The sequence below is a fragment of the Hyalella azteca genome, unplaced genomic scaffold (assembly GCF_000764305.2).
Source record: "Hyalella azteca isolate HAZT.00-mixed unplaced genomic scaffold, Hazt_2.0.2 contig7761, whole genome shotgun sequence".
NCBI lineage: Eukaryota > Metazoa > Arthropoda > Malacostraca > Amphipoda > Hyalellidae > Hyalella > Hyalella azteca.
The window spans coordinates 63163-90008 of record NW_025937877.1 but is presented as its reverse complement, the minus strand read 5'-3'; the positions used below and the strand labels follow the sequence as shown (position 1 = coordinate 90008).

General features: G+C 41.2%; 2 protein-coding genes across 2 annotated transcripts; both read left to right on the top strand.

Annotated features, from left to right (window-relative positions):
- The first annotated feature begins 11135 nt into the window (after positions 1 to 11135).
- Positions 11136 to 15402, top strand: LOC108664405. Its single transcript, XM_018150980.2, has 5 exons — positions 11136 to 11630; positions 12036 to 12157; positions 12316 to 12889; positions 13419 to 13500; positions 13790 to 15402. The coding sequence occupies exons 1-5, from the start codon at positions 11136 to 11138 to the stop codon at positions 15385 to 15387; spliced, it is 2871 nt and encodes a 956-aa protein (XP_018006469.2). The 3' UTR covers positions 15388 to 15402.
- A 2461-nt stretch (positions 15403 to 17863) lies between these two features.
- On the top strand, positions 17864 to 23404 carry LOC108664406. Its single transcript, XM_018150981.2, has 4 exons — positions 17864 to 17956; positions 20778 to 20861; positions 21779 to 21910; positions 22297 to 23404. Exons 2-4 carry the CDS (start codon positions 20781 to 20783, stop codon positions 22432 to 22434), a joined length of 351 nt encoding a protein of 116 aa, XP_018006470.1. The 5' UTR covers positions 17864 to 17956; positions 20778 to 20780; the 3' UTR covers positions 22435 to 23404.
- The last annotated feature ends 3442 nt before the right edge of the window (positions 23405 to 26846 follow it).

Here is a 26846-nt window from a genome sequence, read left to right as displayed (position 1 = left end):
CACAAAAATGATAAATCCTAAAAACCAACGTGTTCCGTTTTAGATATGGTCTTTACGCATCGAATATGTGTCTCGATGTTGTAGCTTGAAAATCCTAGGAGGAGATAGATTTCTACGGTCCCCCCTTTTTGGCCGTTTTCTAAGAATTTCACGTTTTCTTTCACTTTTTTCGAAAAATTCACACGAACAAAAATGTCTTAGAATTTTGTTTTACATATGTGTACTAAGTTTCAGAGTGATCCGTCCGTAAATAGCCGAGATAAATTTAACCCCAGACGCTCCCCTTAAAGCTCTTTTTCCTACAGGATGAGTATTTCAATTACTCTTACGCCACTACTATTAACCTCTCCACAGATACGCAGCTGCGAGATGCAATCGGTTGCAATCTCTCAGTCAGCGTTCAAAAAACTTTATATGCTCATGAAATATTTAAAATATACATCTAGAGGAGTGATTTGGTCTCATAATCAAAAATACTGAGTACCATATTGAAAATAACTCTTATCACTTTTTTTAGGAGTAACTAAATTATCATCTGGCACGACTACTCTTGCAACGGAAGAGGTTGGACTAGACCGATTCAATCGTATCAAGTGGATAGTGAAAAGTTTTAAAAGGAGGAAATAGTCACAATGATATGAGCGAAATTTATTGGTGAATAACTCGGAAATATCCCTCGATAATGTATGGGTGAAATAGGCACAGAAGTGCAATACTTTTCCACATCGTAGCCGAATTGATTTGTTGCACCTAATATGGGGAAATTGATATCAAGCATTAATTTGAGCACTCATGGAAAAAATCCCGTACAGTAGTTATAATTTTCAGCAACTTCTAATGGATGTATAACGAATGATTTAGGTGAGTAGTTATTGATTAACAGGATTCATGCCGGATTTCACATCATCAAGGTCTACGTCCATAGGAATTATTTTTCTTCCTTGAACTTCTTCAGGCTCAAATTTATAAACGTTCACAATCGGACTTAAAAACGTGCCGATGAATGGGAATGATGGGGGTAGTGACGTATGAAAATTTTAAGAGAATACTAGAAGCGCTTGCTAAAAACACATTAAATATTTATAGTCATTTGCTCCTAGAAACTGTTTTTATTAGTTAACTAAAGCCTAAATTAAATAGTAAATTAAGCTCAATATGCGGATTGCCGATTAGCAATGAACTAACAGGCAGTCGACCACCTCAATGACTATAGCGGACCGGTTGGTTCGAAACCGCTACAATTTAAGAACTTAGAACGGGGATTATAACACGAATTTGCCGAGGATAATGTTCAAAGTGTATTTTATAAAGTATGGAGGTTGCACCTGTAAAATGAACGAAAGGCTATAATGCTAATTGCATAATACATATAGAAATGAATAAATGAAGTACATTATATATGTAAGTATTATAAATTACATCAGTATAACAGGAGCTATTTAATGTCTTACCCCAAACATTGGCGAACTAGGCTGTTGTGATACTACGGATAACTGAATCGACGAAGAAACTAAATGTCAATCTATATGTAGCTCGGATGCTTTGCGAAAAAAAGAAATATTCTAGAAAATTATTCAAACTGATAACAAAGATAAATAGTTTCCCTACAACTGGCTTGTCAACGGCGCTGCGTCATCGATATGACTTCTTATGTTACCCATCTAAACGATGTATTTACCGGAATTTGATATAATGTTTTCAGTTATTGCAGATAGCAATAGAAGTGCGGTACAAATGTATCTCGGGAAAAGTCAGCGCTTATAAAAAGCAGCATGAAAGTTGATGCACTGCTGGGATAGGTGGGCAGTAGCGCGCCACATGTAGCGGCCTCTACATTTTCAGTAGCATGTAGCAGTAGCGGCCGCTACATTTCAAAGTAGCGCTACCCTGCTCTGATTGCGGCTGCTCGTCTGCGTCGCGGGGGTCGAGGCATCTTTTATCGACGTCTGTGTGGTGATCTCATTGAAGTATATATGTATACTCATTGCTTATACATGGTCCCTGAAGGATAACTAGAATTTGGAACAAGAACCAACACCAGGGGCCACGGCAATAAACTGAAAAAATTAGATCAGTACTCACTGCAGTGAGTGACAGAGAGCGCATTTTCTCACGTCCGTCCGTCACGGACGGACTTGACGAGCACAATAGCGCTTTTTTTCCATAAACGAGAAAATGCGCTAAAAACTGCGTTGTAACACATCCATGCGACATTTCTTCTCGCTCCGAGTCACCGACATGTGGAACAGCCTCCCCGATTACATCGTTGACGCCCTGAGTAGAAACGCGTTCAAGAACTGACTAGATAAAACTATGGAAAAATATATGTTCAGACTTGAAATGCCTAGCACCATACAAACCCGGTGGAAGTCTAGTAGCTTTTTCAAACTATCGTCAGTTTGGAAAGGATCCGATCTCAGGACCTGTTTTTAGATCACCTGTGAACAAGTCACGAAAATTACATGAATCGGTGACAGGCCACATCAGTCCTATTCTTCAGCGCCGACATCACTATGATATGATATGCTATGATACGATACGATATGATAGATGATTTGATATGATATGACATGACATAGGAACTATTCTTAATTATAATATGATATGATATTATTTATGTTTTTAAGTTATATTAAAATAAGTATTAGCAACACGAGTTGTGGATAAATATTCATCAACAACTCCTTCAAATTTCAACAATTCATCTCTCGCATCTTCAACATTCATATTTATCACTAGTTATTGGTCGTTAGTCATGCCTTACAAATTAAAGATTTAAAAAATTAAAAAAAACACTAGAGCGTAATTGACGGTAATCAGCGTAGCAGGTCTACGTTTCTAATGACGTTAGCCCTAAAAATATTTTTATTGCGCAAAGAAGGAATATTTGAACCTAAACTAAAAAATTACTCGTCTATTTTGACATGACACCAGTAATTCGATGGTTCTGTTAATTAGTAATAACAGTAGTAAGGTTTATTAGCAATAAGCCCTGTTCTGTTATTAATTCGCTATTCTGTTCAATGAATAATAGCAGCGAGCAATAATCCTATTGTCATGGTAGCCTATGAATATATTCATGAACGCCGTTATTTGATAGAGAAAAACCACTGACATAGTAATTCACTAGGCATTCACTGGTCCTAGGGTAGAGTATACGTGAATAAGTATAACAACGAGAAAATTTGTATGAGAATTCCGTAAAATGTTTCCATAGGATTCATTTAGTTTTCCAGCTCATGCTTGTGTTTTTGCTGCTCGTCATGAGCGGCAAATACATATTTCAGAGCTGCACGGTGAGAAGGAGGCCTTCCCAGGGAGAATACACCATCTTCAGACACCATATTCATCATTAGCAACTTATTTGCTCACTAAAGTTAACTACACAAGCTCTCAGGCCCAACGGTCATCCTTGCGGTTGTCCTGTGGCTTTAAGTCTACCCTGCGTGGACATCCCGAAAAGAAGAAGAAGGAAGCCATATTGACTGCTGTAGTTCCTGGGGAGTGGAGGATATATTCTTTGAACTTTTAGCAGCTTCATTGTTGAAAAATTACTCGGTAACGTATCCTGAAGACTTTTGGCGGTGACGGCGAGAACTATCAAGTAATGTCGGCAACGTTGTTACCTGGAAACTCATATCTTGGCGACGTTGCTTGCACACTCTGCATAGTGGGTGGCAGCCTAACAGGTGGTCTTTTCTTATGAACAGATGACTTTTGCCATACTTAATATTTTTTGGGCTTCTAAGTAAGTGTTAGCTCAACTTAGCTGCAAAGTGACAAATTTACTAACTGACAAAGATTGAATAATCAATTTTTTAGAATCGGTTCATTTTTTATTTTCTCATCTACACAAGTTTTAAACCAATATCTTATGAATAATAATGCAGCAATGCTGGTATTCATGATACTTTACTGGTCTGCTTACAGTTACAGGACTCAAAAATGAACTTGAGGAAGAGTCTAAATTACTCTAAAAATATCTCTATTAAGTCTACTTTGCCCCAATGAGGCTGATGAGCAGCAGTTAACTCAAATCTACCTGTACTTTGATCTTCAAGCTTCAAGGTGCACGGGTGCAGTAATTACTATATTTATTATCACGACTATTCGCAACAACTAAAATTCTTTATCCAATTCAGTTAAACAAGTCTAGTTGCTATGATAATAAATTTCAGGTTGCTGCATAATTTTTATTCAAACAAATAGGATAACAACAACGCTTGCCAAAGACGGATTTGTGGAACAACGGAAAACTTAAAAAAAGTTTTTCCGTAGTTCGGACAGTTTGACTTTAATAAAAGATTTCATTGCAGCAGTTAGAGGTGTTTTAATTGCATCTGTCTTCAATTATTTCTAGTTTTTCCTATTATTTTAGTTACATTCATTAAGAGTTTGATTTATTGAACAGCCATTTATCTGCCGCACTTCCGGCAGGTCCGGAGGCTGCTGGGCTAAATTGAAGCATTGAGTTGCGTACTCGAGACCGCAAAAAACTGTGAATATTCAACGGGTTGCAATAATTAATACTATTTCATGCTTTTCAAATTCAGATGAATTATTTTAAAACAAATCATTACGTAGCCGCATATGGAACATAATAGAATAGAAGTGTTGGCACTGAAAAAAAAAGCCAGTGGCCGGTTGCCGATTCTTGTACTTTTCGTGACTTGAATCCACAAGGGATCCAGCCTTTTGAGCCCGATATTTCCATAACTGACGAGATTGATTGAGATAGCTGCTGGACTTATTGCCTGGTCCGTAATTTGCTAAGCATTTTAAGACTGAACATATGCTCCTGCGTAGCTTCGTCTAGTCTGTTCTTAAAGGCATTCATAATCGGAGCATCAACGGGGCTGTTCCACATATCAGGGAGGCTGTTCCACATGTCTTTGACTCAAATGAGAAGAAATGTTGTTGCATGTGATGTGTTGCATTGCAGTTTTTTAGTTTATAGTCATGGCCCCTGGTGTTGGTTCTTGTTTAAGGCGCAAATTGTGTAATTGTTGTTATATATGTGTGGGTCATATGTGGTCGATGGATTAAATCTCGAATTCATTTAGACGATTTCAAGGTAAAAATTCGCTATAAATATATCCATGAATAAGTTTTTAATAAAATTATTTAAATACTACATCATATTGAGGGAAATTTTTCTATACTGCGGATTTCAAAATTGTTAAAGCCAGTATTCAATAGTGGCCAGTTATATGTGCTAAGAGTGTAACTTTTCTTTGAAGTTCAATAATTGCTTGTGATCCTACTGATTATTTTCGTCCAAATTATACTGATTAGTCAGCTGGGATTTTCATTACGACTTGCACCTCTTGTACCTCATCATTGGTTTAGGAGACATATCATGGACCGGCTGAGAGCTACAACTTGCTTTATATTAGGATTCGATTTGCTTTAGATTTGATTCACTCTGGATTTGAAGACTTTTCGCGTCATTTGTGATGTTAAGCCTTGATTTACGGTGCGAAATAGATCGACAGCAGAATCGCTTGTGGACATTTGGCCGTTAAAATAAACTTGTCTTCATTTAGCGGTAGAAACTGCAGTTTTTTTGCGCTACGATGCATTGCGTTGAGATTTTCTAAAGAACTATTTAATTCAAGTGAATATGTTGTTGAAACAATTTGAAAATCTTACTTATTGATAACTTTTGATTTTCCGGTTTGTCTGATGAGACTGTACAGCTGCAGCACAATCTGCAAATGGTGGAATCGGTTGCGATGCGGAAGCCATATTGACTGCTGTAGTTCCTGGGGAGTGGAGGATATATTCTTTGAACTTTTAGCAGCTTCATTGTTGAAAAATTACTCGGCGACATATCCTGAAGACTTTTGGCGGCGACGGCGAGAACTATCGAGTAATGCCGGCGACGTTGTTACCTGGAAACTCGTATCTTGGCGACGTTGCTTGCACACTCTGCATAGTGGTGCACGTGTTACCCCAAATAACTAATTTTACCCTAAAAACAGTCCGGTTGTACAGCAAGTGTCAACTGAACAAGTAATAAAGCAGTCTGACCGCTCTAATGCGACCGAAACTACGCAATCGAAAGAATGTTGTTTACATTTTTTGCAGGAACTCATCGCAACTGATTTCCGGACAAGCTTCGCTGCATCGTAATCCATCCAACGTACCGGAAACCTTACTTTTTTTCTAAATAGTTGGCTGAAGACTGAGAAATATATTAAATGCAAGAATTTCAATCTAAATGTGTCGGCAAGATCTTCTGAAGGCGAAAATTTTGCCGATAATGCGTCGCTTTGTTCACTCTCTGCACTGCACAGTGGGATACCAGCATTATCATACTTAAAAAATTAGTTCAAATCTTGAGTAAATGAGGAAATTAAAAATGAACTGATTCTAAAAAATCTGGTTTGCCACTATGGCTACCGGAGCCTACCGCTACATGCTGGACCAAATGTAGCGGGTGCTACTGCTAGTCTGCTACACCCACTAGATTGTAGCGAGCGCCACTGCTACTGCTACAGTAAAATGTAGCGCCACTACATTAGCCGCTTCAATGACCAAAATTATTAGAAATCTCTAAATATTTATTGTTCTGATATTGGGATTTACTCACAAGCATTTAATGATAATAAAACATTTTCAAAACAATAATCAATGCAACTTGATTGCAATTAACCTAATCAAACTAGAACGAGTTAGATACAGTACCAGTAGGATAAATGTGGTATATTCCGACATCATGGGTAATTCTGACACTTCTTGACTTTTTCCTTTATATTAAGCTTTTTCTTAGTTCCATGCATTCAATGATGGTTGAAATAGTAACATCATACTTTTGCGTGCCATACTATTGCCAAAACACTGGGTCTGGGCCCGGGGGCCGTCTGGCAGGAAAATGTTGAGATCCAATTCCAAGCTGTGTCGTATTCCAATACAGCTCACACAGCGATCAGAATTCGAACACAAGAGTGTCAGCATTACGAATTAGTAGAGTTTGAACTTTGAAGCGTGGCCAGAATTAGTCTCACAAAATGCCAAATTTAGTAACACACTGTCTGAATATATATGGATTTGGTAGGTTTGTATTCTAAATGCTGTTAAATAAATATGGCAACATTTTGTGACGTTTCATTGTTGCTGGCATGTAGTGCGGTGTTTTGAGAGTGATGTAAAGCAAACAGAACTTGAGTTGCATGTACGGTATATTTTTTATTGCCATTCATTTATGCTACATTCTTAAAGTACCCATGATGTCGGTAAAAAGGGACAGGCGGGGTAAATCAGGACGCGCCTCTGACATTTCATAGAAATGTTGTAGCAGCTAAACTAATCAAAATATTGCAAAACTAGAAATAGTGGCATAAACTTCAACATTTTTACTATCTATTATGTATAATGCTAGTCAAGAAATCAAACATTTACTATCTCTGAAAAATTGCTGAAAAAAAGTGTAAAAAGTGTGATTTTGGAAAAGTACCTCTGCTAAGGTCTGGACCAAAAAAAAATATTTACCGTATTACAAAATTTTACTTACATAATAGTTGCACCCAGATGTTGGCTTGAAAATGTAATAGACTGAATTTGCCTATCTCATTCCAAAAAAAAATGGCAGCCATTTCCGCACAACGGGGCTACTCGGGACATCCCCCCCCCTCGGGGTAATTAGGGACACCCTTAAAAATGCATTTACAGTAGAACCTCAGTTAGCAAAGGTTCCAGTTAACAAAAAAGTTGATTAAAAACAAAGAATTTTGATTATGTTTACCTCACTTAGCAAAAAAATTCACTTATCAAAAAATTAGTGCATCAATGGTCGTCACAAAATTTTAAATAGAATGCTATATATAGAATTGTGCACCGGGCATCATAGAATGAAAAGTAATTGACCTAAACTATGATTTATTGCTCCAAAATATTTGATGGTTGTTACTACAACATTATTTTCTGTTTCAGGTATGTTTTTCACGCCTTGATCTTTTTTGTTATAGTGAAATCACTTGACTCAATTAAAATTGTGCGAAATTACAAACCATCCTGTAAGCTTATAGATACAGAAGAAATGCTACATGGCTGCTGATATGAAGCTTGCAGTGGACAAGGTTGTTGTCAATGCTCAATGGCATGTCCATGGATACAGTAATATCACATTGATATTACGGTAATTAATGAATATGGTAATATAATATCAATAAAGGAAAAGCAAGTAAAAATCACAGAAAATGTCATTTATTTAACATCTACATCATCTACAATGAAAGAGGAGGACTTCAGAGTATTGTTAGTAATGGATGAGTACACTCTGCATGCTTAAAATGTTTTAAAATTAACTTTTATTGCAAGTGTCCCGGATTGCCCCGCTTTGAGGGGTAAATCGGGACGGTTTTATTTTGCGTCTGGCACCTTACGAATAGCATATGAAATTTTTTTTAAGATGCCATTGGATAGCCCTTGCAAAGAGCTACCTATAAAATGAGCCTTAACTTGTTTCTGAAATGTTTCATGGTAAGAAGTTATTAACAAAAAATGCTCAATTCCGTCCCTTTTTACCCCGTTTGTTGGTACTGCGTTTACCCTAAATAAAAGTTACAGTTATTTTTAAGTTTTACCTTCCCTACATGGATGTGTACTTTAATCTACCAACCTAAAAAATTATCCACATATACATATAAAAATCAGTCTTTTATTTGTATATATATTATTATTATTATGTGGATTATTTTTGAGATTGGTAGATTAAAGTAGACTTCCATGTAGGGAAGGTGAAACATAAAAATAACTGTGTAAAAATAACTGTAAGCAAACTGAAACATGAAAAAATACCTGTAAGTGGTAACTGGTAACAACTTAACAAGTAAAAACTAACATGTTGACACTAGTAATAGGCTGAGGTTGACAACATTACACCGAAATCTTTTGTACAGTTTTATTCTGTAATTTATATTATGTATCATGCTGGTTTTTAAAGAATATTTAATACTATTAAGTAAAATCTAAAGTCTTTATCTATAAATGTAGCGGTAGCGCTGTAGCGGTAAAACCTCATATTGCTACTTAAATATGTAGCGGGCGCTACCGCTACATTGCTTTAAATGTAGCACCGCTACAGCTACCACTACTGGAAATGTAGTGGCCGCTACATGGAGCGCGCTACTGCCCACTTTTGATCATCAGATCATGGATGTTGCACACTATCAGTAGACGGGCAGAAAGTGTGTGCCACTGACGCTAAATGGTAAATGCTAGCTTAATATTCACAATTACAAAATGTAAACATGTTTTAGAAATAGTGAAATATATTTTGTGAACTTGTTAACCTAACCTCAGTAACCTGTGAAACACAGTGCCCTACAGTGGCAAAGCAGAGTCTGCACTCTGCAGAGACTTTTTTTTAGACTCATCAAGTCCTCAAGTTCAGTTTTGAGTCTTGTAATGTAAGTAGACCAGTAAAGTATTATAGATACACCAGCATTATCATACATAAGAAATTTGTTTAAATCTTGATTAAATGAGGAAATTAAAAATGAACTGATTCTAAAATATCTTTGGTTTAAAACTACGTTGTGAAATTGCCTGATTTTCTGGATTGATTAAAGAAATATGGAACAGGTTGGGGAATTTATTTTGTAATTTTTTAAATATTATTCACATAGAAAAATAATTATACAATAAATCTGTTTTACAAATTTAGAATATTGGGTAATTTTAAAAAGTTGTTATATGTCAAAAGTATTTCATTTAACTCAATTTTTACCTAAGAAATTATGTAAAACCCATTAAAGGGGCAAAGGATTGAACATGTACCAAACTGTAAACTTATAAAGTATAATCTTTTAGCTCAAGATATTGGCATCTTTTCTAGCACTACAACAGGCCATCTTAACCTTGAATTGGAGTTCATATCTTATCACAAAATATGTATTTATCTATTCGCTATTGTTCAATAATTTGTGGTTTGGTGTTTCTGTTACCCTAATGTTTGCATGTAGGTCATATCAATTGTAAATTGCATATGCCATTGTAATGATCTTTTGTGCCAAGATTCAATAAAGATCTCCCTGTTAACACAATTACTTTAATCTAAATGAAAAGGGAACACTTGAAATAAGAACATTGATAAAATTTGATGTGAACATATGTTCAGAGCATAATGTCATTGCACAGAACTGTTTCTTCTTTCATATGCTAGGGCACAGCACAGAACAATGAGAACATATAGTTCCACTTCCACACAACAAAGTATATTATAGTTCAATATGCACAAAAACCAATCAAGATGTACCAGCTTCTTGTGATCTTCTATCCAGGTTGACTTTTCCCTTTATGAACAAAATCAAATTTACAATCAGTCAGTTAATTTTCCTACTAGATAGCTCACATAGTATCAACAAACAGATAATAAATACAAATTGATAAATATTGACAGTAGAATTTATATTTATATAATATTGACCTTCAACTCTAGAATATTACACATACCTCTGCAGTTGTCTGAATTCACAAACTAGTCCTTGCTTATGTACCAAAACAAGTCTGCTCTGAATTTGTACGCTGCTACGGGATTGTCAACATCTTAACTTATTCTACATTCCACGCATTGGCTACTATAGTTCTTATTCTCCCTCTGTTTCCTAAAGTACCCCTGAATGTTAAGCTAAGATCCCTACAGTCATGGAGAAGTGCAATTAGAGAGCACCATTAGCCTTCATTATATGTTGGCATCTTTGGCCTCTTCAACCTATGTTATGCTATATTTTACTGTCTGAAGAGTCTGCAAGCATTGAATTTTTGTTTCATGCTCAGCGTAGCTTCTGCCTAATTTTCCAGTTTGGCATCATTGTCAGGGTGTTTGCCATCAATATTCTCTATTTTCATTGAATTTTCTTCAGAAATGTAACTGCCTAATTCATTCTGAGATCATCTTTTTGGTTTTCTCAATCAACGGATTTACTTGAGAATTTAAGCTCAATTTTTTAGATTCCACTGACTGGATGTGCTCTTTAATGGATAATTTTGGGATGTGGTTTGTCCAGTCACAAATTTTTTAAACCCTTGATTTTCTGTAACATCTTCCATTTTGTTTATTCATTTTACATAATAAAAATAATTTTTTATCAACTTAACATTTGCCTTTGTCTTTCAGCTAATATATCATTATGAACCTCAAACCTCCTCCTCCAAAACGTATGAAATTAGACAATTCTAATGAATTTGATGGAGACCCATCAGGACAAATTAACAGTGACTTCAGCAACTTAGATGCTGACGATGATATTTCCAGCAAAATCGAATTTGACCAAGAAGTGAGGCCTTGGTACTCAACCTTCTCAGGCAGTTGCATTGCTGGCAAGCGATGGAAGAAAGTTCTTGTGCACCTGCAGTGTGGACAGCAGCTGGTGGTGGATGGGCTGTATTGTGTCAAGCCTGTGAGAGGTGCCATCCATATTCTCGGTTACCAGGTGCCCACTGGTCAACAAGTGCCTGTATTCTCTCCCCGACACCATGCCATGCTGGCTGTGTCATGCGCTGCTTATCCTAGAGCTTCCCACTCCACAAGCTGTGGCTGCATCACTTTAACAGATGATGTCCATCAGCTTAAGCAAGATTACTTCTTATCCAAGGACCAGTTTGCTGCTCTACAACTGAAGCCAGTCAGTATCCTCCATTTTTTATTCTATTCACCAACAAATCAACCAAATATATATGTTTTTTATCTTCTTTTGAGGCAAAATATTTTAAATGTGTGCATAGCTCATGTTAAGTTGTAAGGGGACATGATTTGTACCAGTCAATTACATTGATATAATGATATTCTTAATCTTTAATGTTTATATTGGTTGAATTCTATAAAAATTGACTGACGATTAAATTTTTGCATCAGTTATACTTGTGTGAATTTACAAGCAGACATGTCATTTTTTATTGCCTCATTAAATAATGAGGTTTTATATGGTGTTAGATGCAATTTTTTTGTCATGTATGACAGCTTGAGTTTAATAACAGCCTTGTTGTCCTAAGCAAGCTGTACTCATACTAAACTTCCTGCCCCCCCACAGGGATGCCAAGGAGTGGTGCTGGAGTTGACGGCTTACTCCACTGCCCTGCCCTCTGTGCTCTTTGCCTGCCAGAAGCCTTCACTTCTCATGCACCTGCTGCCCTTAGATGCCACAGGGCAGGAGTTTGAACACCGCCCTTCTACACTCCATTCACCACTCCCTTCAACCTCTGATCAACACTCTTCATCCTGTAGCAACTCCACTTCATATCTAGACATGAAGTTGAGTGCCCACTCCCCTTCCTATAATGCCTTCTCTGCACACTCCTCACCCCCCACAGCCCCCGTCACCCACTCTTCACCACCCACAGCCCCCGTCACTCACTCCTTGCCACCCACAGCCCCCGTCACCCACTCCTCACCACCTACAACCCCCGTCACCCACTCCTCACCCCCCACAACCTCCGTCACCCACTCCTCACCCCCAACAACCCCTGTCACTACCTCCTCACCACCTACAACCTCCGTCACCCACTCCTCACCCCCAACAACCCCTGTCACTACCCCCACCACCCCCTTATCCTCTACCCTGGGAGCAGTGCTGCTGGTGCAGACCCTGACGCTGCTGGTGCAGACCCTGACGCAGCTGGTGCAGACCCTGATGCTGCTGGTGCAGACCCTGACGCATCTGGTGCAGACCCTGACGCAGCTGGTGCAGACCCTGACGCAGCTGGTGCAGACCCTGACGCAGCTGGTGCAGACTCTGACGCAGCTGGTGCAGACCCTGACGCAGCTGGTGCAGACCCGGGCCCGTGTGACGTGCTCGCTTGGTACGTCGCCTTGGAGGGCGTGAAGCCCGTGATGGCCAGTATGGAGGCGGGGCCCGTGGTGGACGTGCCTAGGGGCTGGGGGCAGGTGAGGGGCATATTACCGTCAGATATTTAACCTTTTATTGAGCAGACCAGCACACCTTCAGGAGGCTGATTTTCTTATCAGGAGCTTTGTTCGACACTAGCTCACTTCATGAGCTAGTTCGAATGTCGAATTAGTGCTCCCTACGAGCTAGTGCCAAACCAGTGCAGAGCAGGACCTGCTCCTCAGGTCCCGTGAATGTCTCTTTTCATTCATATTGCCATTATACGCAAGATATTCAATATTGGTATTTAAATGAAGTCCAAAACATGAGCCGACGTCAGATTAGATTCCAGCTAATACTGAGCTACCGAGCTCGTTGGCGTCTGCTGTGGCCTGCCGTGGCCTGCAAGGTTCAGCCATAATTGTGTGGGTGTTCACAACCACCGATCTTTACATTCACTGAAATTTTTAAAGCTCTAGCTACTAATAATGACCTTATGCTCGCAAGACATGAAGTGACAATTAATTATTTAATGTGAGGTTCGAAATTACTACATCCTGTAGCTGTCTTACCCTCCCTTCTTCGCAGGTGGTGGGCTGGGCTACCAACATGGTCCAGCGTGGGGACCTTGCTTGGGGATGCGCTCCCAAGACATCCCCGACTCAGCCTGGTGAGCCCCGTGTCATCTTAATTTTCCCCCAAGCTTTTTTTGTAACTAAATTAAAAGATATGAGGATAAATGTGTTTGTTCTTATATTTTATTTTTATTTTTACTGTTTGATGCCAAGAAGAACAGTTGAATAAGATTTAGTAATAAGATAAGGTCTGATGCATGGAATCAATAAATGAATTCGAAGTGAATGTCACTTGTATAACATACACGTACATTTATGCACTGTATATGTTTTATCATACAACAGCCCTGAATAGTTGATATAATTGTTCCTTACTGCGCTCAGGCCTGCGTGTGTTGGTTGTGGGCGCCAGGGATCTCGGCAAATCGACATTCGTACGCTACTGCGTCAACTCCTTCTTGGACGCGAGGTCGTCTCGTGAGGGCGCTTCCTCTGGCGGGGTGTGTCTGCTGGACCTGGACTGTGGCCAGCCCGAAGTGGGGCTTCCTGGGACCTTGTCTGTGGCACGCGTCCGACGTCCTCTGCTGGGACCTGGGTTCATCTACAGCAGCGCCAGGAGCAGGATGGACAGCAAGGATAAACTTGCCATGGTTAGCAGGCTACAAACGCGACGCAAGTTCCTGCACAAACTGCGACGAAAACTCGGCCTTGAGGTGCCTAGTGGGGGACTGAGTAAGGGGACTGACGCCCCAGGAGACGATACTAGGAGATATGAACCTATGGAAACCGACTATGAAACCTGTCTGAGAAGCAAAAAAGCTCCCGGCAGAGAATTTGGTAAAAAATCATCTCCTGTAATTCCAGAGGCAAGTAAATTTCCTAACTCGGGACTGGCAGCGCTCCAAGATCTGCAAGAAATGATCGAAGAAATGGAGTGGGAGACACAGATGGAGCCGGTCGGGGATGAAGTGAAACAGCTGATCCTGGGTTCCACCAGTGCTCTGTACCACCTGCCCGAATATCTTAACTTGTTGAAGGAGCTGATGGAGACAGTGGAGCAGAGCCACCACGACGTGCCCCTGGTTGTGAACACCATGGGGTGGATCCGAAACGAAGGCCTTGTGCTGCTCGCTGAGATCCTGAAGCTGGTGAGGCCCACGCTTGTGCTGCAGGTCTGCACTGAGAAGGACGATAGCCTCGACTGCTACAATATGAGTGACTATCACAACAGCAGCGACTTCGTCACCACCTGCCTCCAACAAAGGGTCACACCCTTGTCCTACCATCACTTCTTCGACTACCAGTACTGCCAGGTACAGGCCGGCAGCTCGAGGAGGCGCTACGCAAGGAAGAAATTTGACGTACCTCGTCCTTTCCGTTCTGACCTCCGTCACCTGAACACCATTTGTTACTTCAGCGGCGCTATGTCGCACGTGAGGGGAGGGCGGCTGCTGATGCCGCCCTCCAAGACCCTGAGCTTCTCTCGTGTGGGGATTCACGTGACCTACGCCGAGGACCTCAGGGTGGTGCTTAGGTCCCATCTCCGTGGCGAGCTGGTGGCTCTATGCTCAACTCACGTTGACAACTTGGTTGAAATCAGCGACGACCTGCCCCTGGGCTACAAACCAGCTCGTATCCCAGACACCAATCACAAAGATAACCACCAATCCGCGAACCACGTGAGGTTACCTTCTCACTTCTCCTTCTTCAGCAGGTGCTCCCTGCTTCCTCTGCCGGCAGGTGTGAGTATCCAGCCGAGCAAAGACCCACTGGCCGTAAGAACCACGAGACCTCAGTACGCGGTGGTGGGCTGGGGGGTGGTGTTGACTGTGGACCTGAAGGCGCATAACCTGCAGGTAGTGACTCCCCTCAGCCCCCAGCGCCTCGGCAGCGTCAACCTTGTGGTGAAGAGCTCGCTGCGGCTGCCGCCTGTACTGAAGCCCCTCTTCCTGGGCAGTAATCTTAGTGATGTGCAAAAATAAAGTGCCATGTCATTATTTAGTCTTGTTGTCATTTTCCCTCCTTTTGCTGACGGCGGTACAGATGACGCCACCATCGTTGTATGGCCCTCCGCTCTAGGCCAGTGAAGTGGATGTGTTGTATTGTGAAGGTGATTGTGTGTTGTGATGTGTAGTAGTAGTGTGATGGTGGAGATGGAAAATACAGTTTGAATTCAGGAATTCCTTCTTAAGGAGTGCCAGGGCGACTGAATAATTCTCATCTGCGATGCTCTGGTGTACTGATAATTTTGAAGCATATCCCTTAGATACTATTTCGAATAAGTGAATGTAACAGAAGCAGTGAGATTATCTTGTAGCCCAATGATATTAATAAATTGCGTCTAAAATGTAAGATATACCTGATGGAAAGTCCCTTCTCCAAAATAGGTAACACAATCCATTTGAGGTCATCTAATTTCAGAATAATTAGGCTTAGTTTTGATCACTTTTTCGGAAAGTTTCCGATACAAAACCTTCAATTTAGTTTTCACATCTAACTCGTACGAACACTGTTGTTCATTTTCATCGTCGAATATATCGACATCTCTTTGTTCAACAAGGTGGGCATTGACTTGCTCGTCAAGCCTCCCCATAGCAATAATCTCACCTGCTGTCACCTGACACGTGCGTACCTTGAGTCACCATCGTCAGGTGCTGAATTTAGGTTCAACGTCACTTGAAGCTTCAGAGCTAAGCCCTTCCTCTTTATTTCAGCCAAATTTGGAAAGTTCTTGTCAAGCAGTAAGTCCTCCAAATCTGCAGCGATACAAGGCAGTTAACGCGAGTCATCGGAATAGAATTTGGTTAGCTTACGAGAAAACTTGGAATTGTCACGTTTAAATTGAAACTAATTTAGAAATTAATCGCAGCAGTGTTGTCCATTAAAGTAATGCAACGTACGTAGCGGGAAGTGGTTTTCATTACGAGCTCCTCTGCCGTTCAGATGTCCGTATGGTTTACGATATCAACGTCTGTAATCGCCAGGAGACCGTCACTAGCAGACGCATTGCCATCATAACCGTAATTTATTCGCGTCTAGAGATGTTTTATCGTCGGCACGTCTGTAGAGTTTATATTAGCCGTATTTTAAGATTGTTGTTTTTATTTTGGCCTATATGATGTTGCTCTCGGCTCGATGCCGTACTCCTGCTGCTGCCGCTGTTGGCCGTGACCGTACTCCCGAACGATTATTGATGCGTGTCGCATGTTTGCTCGTTACTGGAATGATGTGATTGTTCTTAAAATAGTTAATTAATTTGAGATAATTTAATGATCTGACCAACGAGACTTGTACTAGAGGCCCTAGTGAAGTCTCGTGCCCACAAGTTGTGTGCCGCACATTAAAAAAAAACTCCATAAGGTCCCTAACTCTCCCGCCCAACAGGCACTAAGCTGATCCAATATTCTTATAGACATGATAGACATATAAACACTAGTGCTCTAACTATCAAGTGGATTTATTATTTAATCAATTATTAATTCACGTACATTCAAACTACGCTCCATGAATGGCTAGGTTCAAGACCGGTCGTGTTTGGCTTCGACTTTGTCTGTGGTACCCCATACTGAAGTCATATTCGTGGTTTGTATAGTCTTCATAATGGCGATAAAAATGAAGGTGATTATTGCAATGGTGGTGGTTGTTATGATGCTGATGGCAGCCGCATGGCACTATGTGGTGACATCCTCACCATGCGCGCTCGCCACTGGTCGAGCTCTACATTATTCTACTTTATGTTTATATAGATCTTATGTATGTATCTATTCAATACTTGATGACGCGGACAAACGCGTTGCATGAATTAAGTTTTATGAAGCAACGGAAGATAGCAGATCATGCAAACAGCATGTGTCAGCTTTGCAAGGCTCCAATAAAATCGTTGAATGTGTCATGTACTTTTAGTTGAATATGTTTTGCGGTGAATTTGATTCGCTGCCAGCAAGCAATTTGGGGGTTCGTTAGCCCCAGGCCACTGGTCATGCAGGTCCTGGAACTCGACGCGGTATCTTCCATGTGTTGATCAGGGAAACATTCTGCGCGAATCCTCTTCAAAACGCCCGAAACGTCAAAATACTGAACAAAATATTAAAATTCAAACAAATATGATTAGGAAATTTTTCAGATAGCATATTTAAGTGAACATCTCAACCTGCTAATAAATACGTTATATCTAAAACCATCGCTAAACGCAGGGATTGACTAAATTTGGATTAAATATGAATGAGTTTAGTGAATGCGAATATTCTATGTCAGCACAAACAATAAACAAAAGGATAAAGTGTGTAGTCGTTTAGTCTTTTTTATTTATGTATGTTTAATTAATAGCGTTGTAAGAATTCCTAACGTGTTTTTGCACACAAGTGTTGGCCGTGGCTGATAGTTCATCTGGTGACTCTTGGCAACTCACCGGACAAGTGTGGTTGTTGCTGCTGCTACTGGCTCTATAGTGTACACTGTACATCTGCTTCAGTGGCATTCTGTCTGTGTCAGTACGAAGGTGTAGTCAATAACGTTGGGATACTATTTCTTCTCCATATCTGCAAATAACTAGTAAGAATAAACTTAATAATCTTACGTCATTATTTTTATTTAATTATGATAAATCAACGATTGTGGATTTCTGGTACAGAATTTGCAGTCCGTTTGTGCGCATGTAATGCCTAATTTTATTGTTAACTTCCCTCAATCATGCCAATGGACTGGAAAACCTACACGAGTTGGCAGCTCGATCCCTTCAAAAGTTTCACCACAAACTTCTCATGCAGACTACGAAGCGTCGGTATGATTAGGCTCGGCAATGTGGCCAGTCCGTGATGCAGGACTGACGTCAAGCCAGGACAGGATACCAGTTTATTATCTACATTTTTTGCTATCGCTTTCACTTTCTTACGCCTAGGCGCGGGCAACCGCACGGCTGCGGCGCTGCGTGTCTCGAGTCGCATGCTGATCACACGCCGCCCTCACACTCCCCCTGAAGACCTCATTGCAAATTCATACGAGATTACCATTAAACTGGAGACGACGTCTTGAGCAATCAGTGTTCAGGAGGTCAGGGTAGATTTCAGAAAGGGTAATGATCAACAAGTGCACACAACATATTGGAACTTGAAAAAAATTTGATACTAGATTTTCTTTTAGGCTTTGATATTTAGCTAATATTTTCGAACTAAATAAATTAACATACTAGAACGATTTGACTCTGAGAACCACCATTTATGGAATTCCTTCTTGTTGATGAGTATGCGCCACAGTTTTACTTTGATTGCCATAAAAAGGTTATTTACCATGGATCAATGGCGTGGATTGCATATTTGCATATATACATTATCATGGACATATTAAATAGACTATTTAGTATAACCATTTACATTCTCCATCCATCATGGACTCATGGTCCGTGTCGAAATTCTTTCCTTCCTCAAACCCTGGTATATTCCTGAAGGTCAACTGGGTCTGACAATGAAATAAATTGTGCATATTTTTACGTACAGAAACTCGAAAAGAATGAACGGTAAGCTCTGGAACAAGAACCAAAAAAACTTCTCAAATTTTCCAACCAGCTGGTAGTCAGTTGCAAAAGCTGACACATAACATACGTTTTGGAAGCCGCTATCTCGTGAATATATTTCTCAGTACGCGAATCTAGTTCACGAGAAATAGCGCGAACCACTAAGCGATTCTCACGTAGCATCAACAGTCAGGATTTCATGCACGGCAGGTTGGGGTGACCTCGCGCCAGTCCGTCGCGTGTGAAGACGACACGTCTTCGCGCGTCACGCGTGGTGCTGTGGGTCACGCGTGGTGCTGTGGGTCACGTGTGGTGCTGTGGGTCACGCGTGGTGCCGTGGGTCACGCGTGGTGCCGTGGGTCACGCGTGGTGCCGTGGGTCACGCGTGGTGCCGTGGGTCACGCGTGGTGCCGTGGGTCACGCGTGGGTGCCGTGGGTCACGCGTCTGTCTCTTATACACATCTAGATGTGTATAAGAGACAGGGGCGGCAGGTGTACAGCTGGTGCACAGGGCAGCAGGTGTACAGCTGGTGCACAGGGCGGCAGGTGTACAGCTGGTGCACAGGGCGGCAGGTGTACAGCTGGTGCACGATGTTGCTAAAACTTTCCTAATTTTTTGGAGTATAAAGTGTGCTACTTCTTATTCATCATAATCCTATATAGTTAGGAAATGAAATAGTGTTGATGGCATTTAGTCTTGGTTGTGAACACTACCTTCGATGTTTGCTCTTTCGGGCGTGTGTGAAGCCATTCCTTACTAATTGCTATTCTTACCTTTAGAGATCCTCTTCGATTTTTTAATGCATGTTCATGTTTTTTTATTTAGAACAGACTAGACTTCACATTTAATTCTAGACTTAGCCTTTGCTTTGGCTCGGTCATCTCAACTTGTGAGGTTTTGCTACTTATTTAAAATAATGTTGATTTGTTTTCGAACGTTATGGAGAGCTTGGTTCTTTAACATGCTGAAGAGACTATTTATTTTGAACTCCGCCCTTCCTTTATATTGAATATATTTCCCTTTATATAGCTCCTTAATTTGCCTTTTGAAATTACCGCTTATTGTGGCAAAATATTTTCAAGGCGGGTGCAAAGCTGTAACCCAGTGGTTCCCAAAGTGGGCGATATCGCTCCTTTGGGGGCGGAGGAAAGATCTGTAAGGGCCTCTGCAGGGATCTGTGTTTAACCTTTCTCTTTCAAAATTGCAGCATACTAAATATCAAGAAAGAGGCCCTAGAGATTCACTGGGGAGCCAAGGGGGGGCGCCAGCCTGAAGAAAGTTTGGGAACCACTGCGCTGGTTACAGTGTTACAGTGTAACAGGTTACAGTGTAACCTGTAACTATGTAATGAAACTGTGAATCAAAACTACAAGTTTATTAAATTTATAACTTTATTTCTATTCCAAAGCTATTGTAATTTTGTCTATAGAGTGAAGGTGACATGTGGGACCCATTGGTCACTTCCGCGGATCCTTAACAGACAACTAATTTGTAAATTCAGAGTTCATTTTAATTGTCAAGGGTACCCGTTATGTGAATTCCATGCTCTGGTAATTGATTTTATTGTCACTTAATAAGATATTAAAGCAATATTACTGTTTTACCTAATAGCAATTGTCTAAGTTTTTGTGACCACATTTATGTTGGACCGGGTTAGTGTGTAACGTCGACGAGCCGGCGCTGATGCCGCTACCAAGCAAATTTTTAGAACTTGGTCCCCTTCCAATTATTCCTCGGTTGTTTGCTTTATGAAGCTCGTAGACATGTCTACGTCTTTTATATCAAGTTGTGAAATAACTTTTAAATTCATTTATTGTCTTTTTATTAAAGCCCAATGATGTAACGCCGTGCGCTCTGTGCAGGACATGGCGGCCGGTGCAGGCATGGGCGGTGTAACAGAGACACACACCACCACCACCACCACAACCACATCATCACCACCTCGGGTACGTTGATGCTTCATCACCACAACCACCTCATCCTTATCACCACAGATATGTTACTGCACTATCACCACCACCACATCTCCACCATTACCGGTACTGAAGCTCCTGCAGCAGCTGTTGAGCCCAGGGACGTCTGGCAGAGCGGTGTCGCTGCAGGTAAGCGCAACAAGAAGGGAAGAGTCTGGCATCCTGCTGGCCAACATCGAGGGGCTCTTTCCACAAAGATTGGCGTGTGGCGGCGGCCGACGAGGATGGCATCTCTATGATTGCATTAACGGAGTCGCACTTAAGAAAAGAGATCCTTGATGCTGAAATTTAAGTGAAAGGATTAGCATTATCGTGCGTTGATTCACGACTTCCTAATTTTAAGACTACAAGCTGTAGTTGTTGGAGGCTCGAGATCGAGCGTGGCTGGGGTGAAGAGTGGAGTAACACAGGAAACGGTACTCGGCCCGATCCTCTTCCTCATCCACATCGCCGACGTAGATGTGGCAGTGAACCACGCCACTGCATCGTTTCGCGGACGACACCAGGATATTAATGACCATCACGGACAGGAGAGACTGCGAGAGGTTGCACAAAGACCTCTCTGCAATATATGACTGGCCCTATTGAACAACATGCAGTTCAACCAAAGTTGCTGCACCATCACAACGAGTACTTTAATGCCTCATCATCACTACACCACTACAGTTTTATACCATGACATCACCACCTCAACCACCCCCACTGCCAGGTTGCCCAGATTTTCCCCTCTGAGGTTTCATCTTCAGTTTTGACGGACGTGTGACAGCTTATATATTTTCACAAGTAAAGTTCACAGAAATATAAATATTCCAAGCAGCTACTTTCGTAACCCCCGTCTCCCCCACCCCCTGCAAAGCTGCCAGTCCCCCTGATCCCCTCCTCCCCCGCAGGGGTCGGGCGGGGTGTTGTGGCTCATCATTTGGCTCGTGCTGCTCATCCTCGTGCTGATGTTCGTGTCGGGCTTCACAGCGTGGCTCTACATCGTCATCATCCCCTTCAGCACCTGCTTCCCCCCCCTGGCGGTATGTCCCCCCACCCACCCTGCTCATCAGCATCTGTATTCTGTAATATAAATTAATAACCTCTTCCCCCCCTCCTTTGTCGTGTGAAAGGTTCTAGTTTTTATAAATTTCTTGCATAATAAATACACCGAATTTTATTACGATGCACTTATATTCACTGTAATTACATTAAGTTATTAGTAAATATTATGCTAAATTTCGATGTCACAAAGCGAACCTTGCTCCTCTGACGCAACCATTAATGTCTTTAGATTTGTCACATAATCTCCTCTTGTGGTTGGTTATGTATCACCAATTTGTGGCAACTCATCACCAGTTTGGTTGATGTGTCACTAAATATTGTTGTAACCACTCCTGTGACGCCCTCCTCCCCTCTCTCCCCGCAGTACGTGACGGACTTCTTGCTGCTGGTGACACAGCTGCCCTACTACTGCGCCTACAACATGATGCAGCAAAACACTCTAGCGCAGGCCATGCCCCTCTTCGGTAACGCCAAGCCCCCCACCGTCCACAGTTTGGCATAACCTTCCCCCTACAGTCTGCAGTCTGGCATAGGGGTTTGTGTCCTTAGCCTCTGTCTTTAGTCTGGCTTAAGTGCACCGTGCACAGCCTGACTTAGGTTCTCCTCCGCTACTTACAGTCTGGCATAGTCCCCCCCACCGTGCACAGTCCTGCATAAGGCCTCCTACCGTCCAATATGTGCCTCAGCTCCACCCCATCCTTACCTCTCAGATTAACTCTACTTTAAAGGAGGAACATGTACGTAGTTGTTACTTACATAATTGTTATATACTTAATTGTTACTTACGAAAAGAATTAAGGATGTTTAGAGCGCAACCCTTGCCAATAATTACTCAGCGGAGCTAATCAGGAAGGTGGGCCTCTTTATTTATTTTCATCACGAGCATCGTGCTGGCGCGCCCTCACATGTCCTTATGTGTCCCACTTGCCCTCTCGTGTGGGTGTGGTTCCCAGCTGTCGTCAAATCCCCCCTTCCCTCCTCAATCACGACACTGTTCTTCCTCACAACCTCACCCACCCTCCACAGCTTATGACTTCTCCCACCGCCATAACACACGAACTGAATAGCGTCGCATGTCTCAGCCTCTCACGCCCGTCGGAGCATCCATCTGTCTCCGCTGGTCTACCTTCGCATCAAAAGAAACGCAGTCATTGAATGTACATAGGATATGCTGATACATAGGATATATGCTGATACATATTTTATACTGATACAAAGGATATAGTTTATAATGGATGTGGCACCGTCCCTGACGCGGCAAGGCGCTGTGTTACAACTTTCTTCATCTTCCTCCACTCACGCATTTTTATTTCAACTCACTCACTCTTTAGTCTCACTCGCTCACTCCTACTTCTCTGAACTGCTTCTAAATGATGGCAGTTTCACTGCCTGTGGCTCGCCTGTTGTATGACTTGTTCTAATTTAATGGAAATTTAAAGCTTCTACTAAGACAAATTAAATAAAACTTTGTAACTATGTCATTTCCAAGACAAATAAAAGAAAATTTACTTTTTTAAGGAAGTTCTTTCTAAGATAGCTAAGAGTAATTAGTCTGTAAGTAAGTTTGTAAGTGGGCAGACTAGTCTGTAGCTGTTGGTCTGACGCTGGTCCGTCGAGTTCAGGGCCTGCTGGTCTAGAACTTGAGAGTTCGTTAAAAGTTTTTCCTTGTTGAGGCCATTTGCTCGTAACGATCTGGGGGTCTAGGACAAATTAAATGTTTTTGATGAATGTTCAACAACTGCAATTTGTTGTACCAAGTTAAGCGATTGTAATTATGAAATGTTATGTGGTATATTAGCTGCACAATGTAGGCTATGTAATGAGGTTATGGTATTTGCTGCTTCTTATGTTATCTACTTGTAATATACGATGATCGTGATGTGCCCTCCTCACTTACAATTAGCCAAGCAGGGCAAATAGCAATAATCTGTTACCTTAAATCTCGTATTAAAATATCGAGTTGGATTACTGACGCCATATTTAGTGGCAGCAATGTTGATCAAGCAAGTTTGCTCGCATCTTTCTCAGCTCAACAATAAGAATGTTAGTGCAAACCTCGTTCATCTCAACACTTTTCTTTTGTCGCTATAAGCTAACTTATTCACCCCCGCATTACCCACGAACAATTACCGAATTACCTCTTGCGCACTGAATAATTTACTCGACTGGCTTAACATTAAACTGTTAATTACTTAACTATAATTTAAATTAAATAATATATTTAAATAGGAGCAAATGACCAGTTTGAGAGGTGCTGCCTGCATGGCGTGCAGATGGACGCGGCGCCCACGAGTTATTGCAACAGAATCTCCCGTCTTCCATTCTCTTTAATTATTATTTAGTTAATAAGTTTTATATATGTTTCAGCGGCTGCAGATTAGCCCCAAGTTCAATATAATAAATCTCGTAATGTCGCCGCCGTGCTGTTGTTGGTATATTTTCCTTACGCTCCGTCGATCACGTGGTCAGGTTTAGGTTGTATTTTTCATTTTATTACCACGTTTTTCTTAGCTCGCTTTCGTGTCTGTGATGATCAAATCTTGCAATCGATATTTCACCAACTTTCCCATTAGCTAGCGCTCTGAAACTTTTAGGGAAGCTCAGCTCCCGATAACAATACAATAATCAATAATTTGTTGCACGTTTCCAGGCGTATAAACTCTAAAGGAACTCACAAGCAGGGGTTGGAACCTTTAATGCACGTCATCCTCGAGAGGATATTCGTGTTTAGACTGCGTATATCGATGATACGCTTCGTATCATCGATACGTACATCAAGTCAAGTAAATTGGCTCGCAACAACGTGTTTCATGTGTAGCAACGGACTAAAATGAGAAAATAAAATACTTAAAAACTAAAAAGTAGAAAATAAAATGTATAAAAAAATTTTTAAAGACCACGTTTTTCATGTAGACTCAAAAGTAGAAAATAATTTTTCGGCAGCTACTGATCTCTGTTTGCTTTCATTCTCTTGGTCTTTTGTATTTCAGTTAAAATATTTTACAACATCTAAAACGAAAAACGTGGGGCTCATCTTCATTTAGGCATGCCTTAATTTCAATTTTTAATTCAACCACTATTTCGAATTATATCAGCAATACACTTATCAAATGTTCAATGAACCATCATATTCATCATATCAAGTAATCACCAAACAATTAAATACATATGCGCCCCACGTTTTAGATGTTGTAAAATATTTTAACTGAAATACAAAAGACCAAGAGAATGAAAGCAAACAGAGATCAGCAGCTGCCGAAAAATTATTTTCTACTTTTGAGTCTACATGAAAAACGTGGTCTTTAAAAATTTTTTTTATACATTTTATTTGTATTCTTGATTAAAATGGTCGTATGACAGCAGCCGGTAGATGTGCTACGAAATTGCGACGCATTTAAAAAAAGCGCTTATACGCTCTTTCATCGCGCTAAACTGGGTCAGGATGACCCACACGTGGGTAAGAAGTCTATCACTATTTTGGCACAGTCTCATTTCTCTGAATGTACGATTGCAGGCCGTGCTGAGTTGTTAAGAATATTTCACTTTTTGTGAACTGCCCCTGGAGTTAGGCAGTGCCAGACACGCCCTATGACAAAAATGCGTCATTGGCGACACTACGCATTTTGTACGACCAAATTATCAGGTTTGGAAGCAGTCCTTCTTTCGCCCCCCCCCCTTGTGAGACAAAATTACGTAAAATGGTCCTAGCTTAACTAAAATTTAATGGACAAACCAATACATGCTTAACATTATATCAGTGGTCGTTTCATTCTCCCTACATATAGCTTAAATTTAAAGTTCAAGCATTGACGATCAGAGAGCATCAATTCTCTATATTCACATATTGACACGTTTAATGCCATTGAAGAAATGGTCAGCTGCTCGGCGAGACTCTTGATAAGGAAATGACGCGATGACTCTTAGGGAAGTATATATTTCTATACATTGAACAGTTTCTCGAGCTTGTTTCCCTTGCAAGATGAGCCGCAACAACGGGAATTTTTTCGACTGCTGCGCGCTCTGGAGCAACAGCACCGCTCGACAAGAATTACGTAGGTCGATCACAATGCAAATAATATCACAATATTACGAATTGGTTCGTCTTTAATACCGAGCTATTTATTTCGTCCAGGAGATGGCGACTACGATCACCTACAGACAGCGACAGTGAAATTCATTAAAACTTGGAATGCGTTCGTAGCAACATTGAACTTCAGCATCACCGCACTGACGAGCTGCAGGATCGGGGCTCAAGTTAACCTTGAAGGGGAAGTGAGCGGACAGACCAGGTTAAGTTGCCAGACTTAGTAAGACTTCAAGAAGTTGCTAAAAAAACACCGGTGGGATTGTGTTCGCGTTGACTCGAGAACACGCGATCTATGCGAAGATAACCATCGGAGGCCAGGTCATGAGACGAGAGGCGGGTCATGAGACGAGAGGCGGGTCATGAGACGAGGGGCAGGTCATGAGACGAGGGGCAGGTCATGAGACGAGGGGCAGGTCATGAGACGAGGGGCTGGTCATGAGACGAGGGGCTGGTCATGAGACGAGGGGCAGGTCATGAGACGAGTATCAGCACCATCATTAGTATCATCAGCACCATCATTAGTATCATCAGCACCATCATTAGTATCATCAGCAATGCCTACTGTCATTGGTATCATCAACAAAACATACCATCACTCAGTGTCATCAACAACGGTTTCTTTGATCAATAACTGCCATGAAATGCCTCCCTCACAAGCGTATATAGTATAGCACTTTAAGTACGTATGCGTACATCATATTGTACAGCTCATGAGGTACGTATACATGCATCATATAATATAGAACCTAAAGTACACACATGTGCATCACATAGTATATGTATAGCACATGAGTTACGTACGTATTCGAGCACCATAAACATTGCTG

Coding starts and splice junctions, on each gene's coding strand:
- LOC108664405 (XM_018150980.2), top strand. CDS start 11,136: ATGAACCTCAAACCTCCTCCTCCAAAACGTATGAAATTAGACAATTCT. Junction 11,631..12,035: donor CTGCTCTACAACTGAAGCCA/GTCAGTATCCTC, acceptor GCCCCCCCACAG/GGATGCCAAGGAGTGGTGCT. Junction 12,158..12,315: donor TTAGATGCCACAGGGCAGGA/GTTTGAACACCG, acceptor CACCCCCCACAG/CCCCCGTCACCCACTCTTCA.
- LOC108664406 (XM_018150981.2), top strand. CDS start 20,781: ATGGCGGCCGGTGCAGGCATGGGCGGTGTAACAGAGACACACACCACC. Junction 20,862..21,778: donor CCACATCATCACCACCTCGG/GTACGTTGATGC, acceptor CCTCCCCCGCAG/GGGTCGGGCGGGGTGTTGTG. Junction 21,911..22,296: donor CCTGCTTCCCCCCCCTGGCG/GTATGTCCCCCC, acceptor CTCTCCCCGCAG/TACGTGACGGACTTCTTGCT.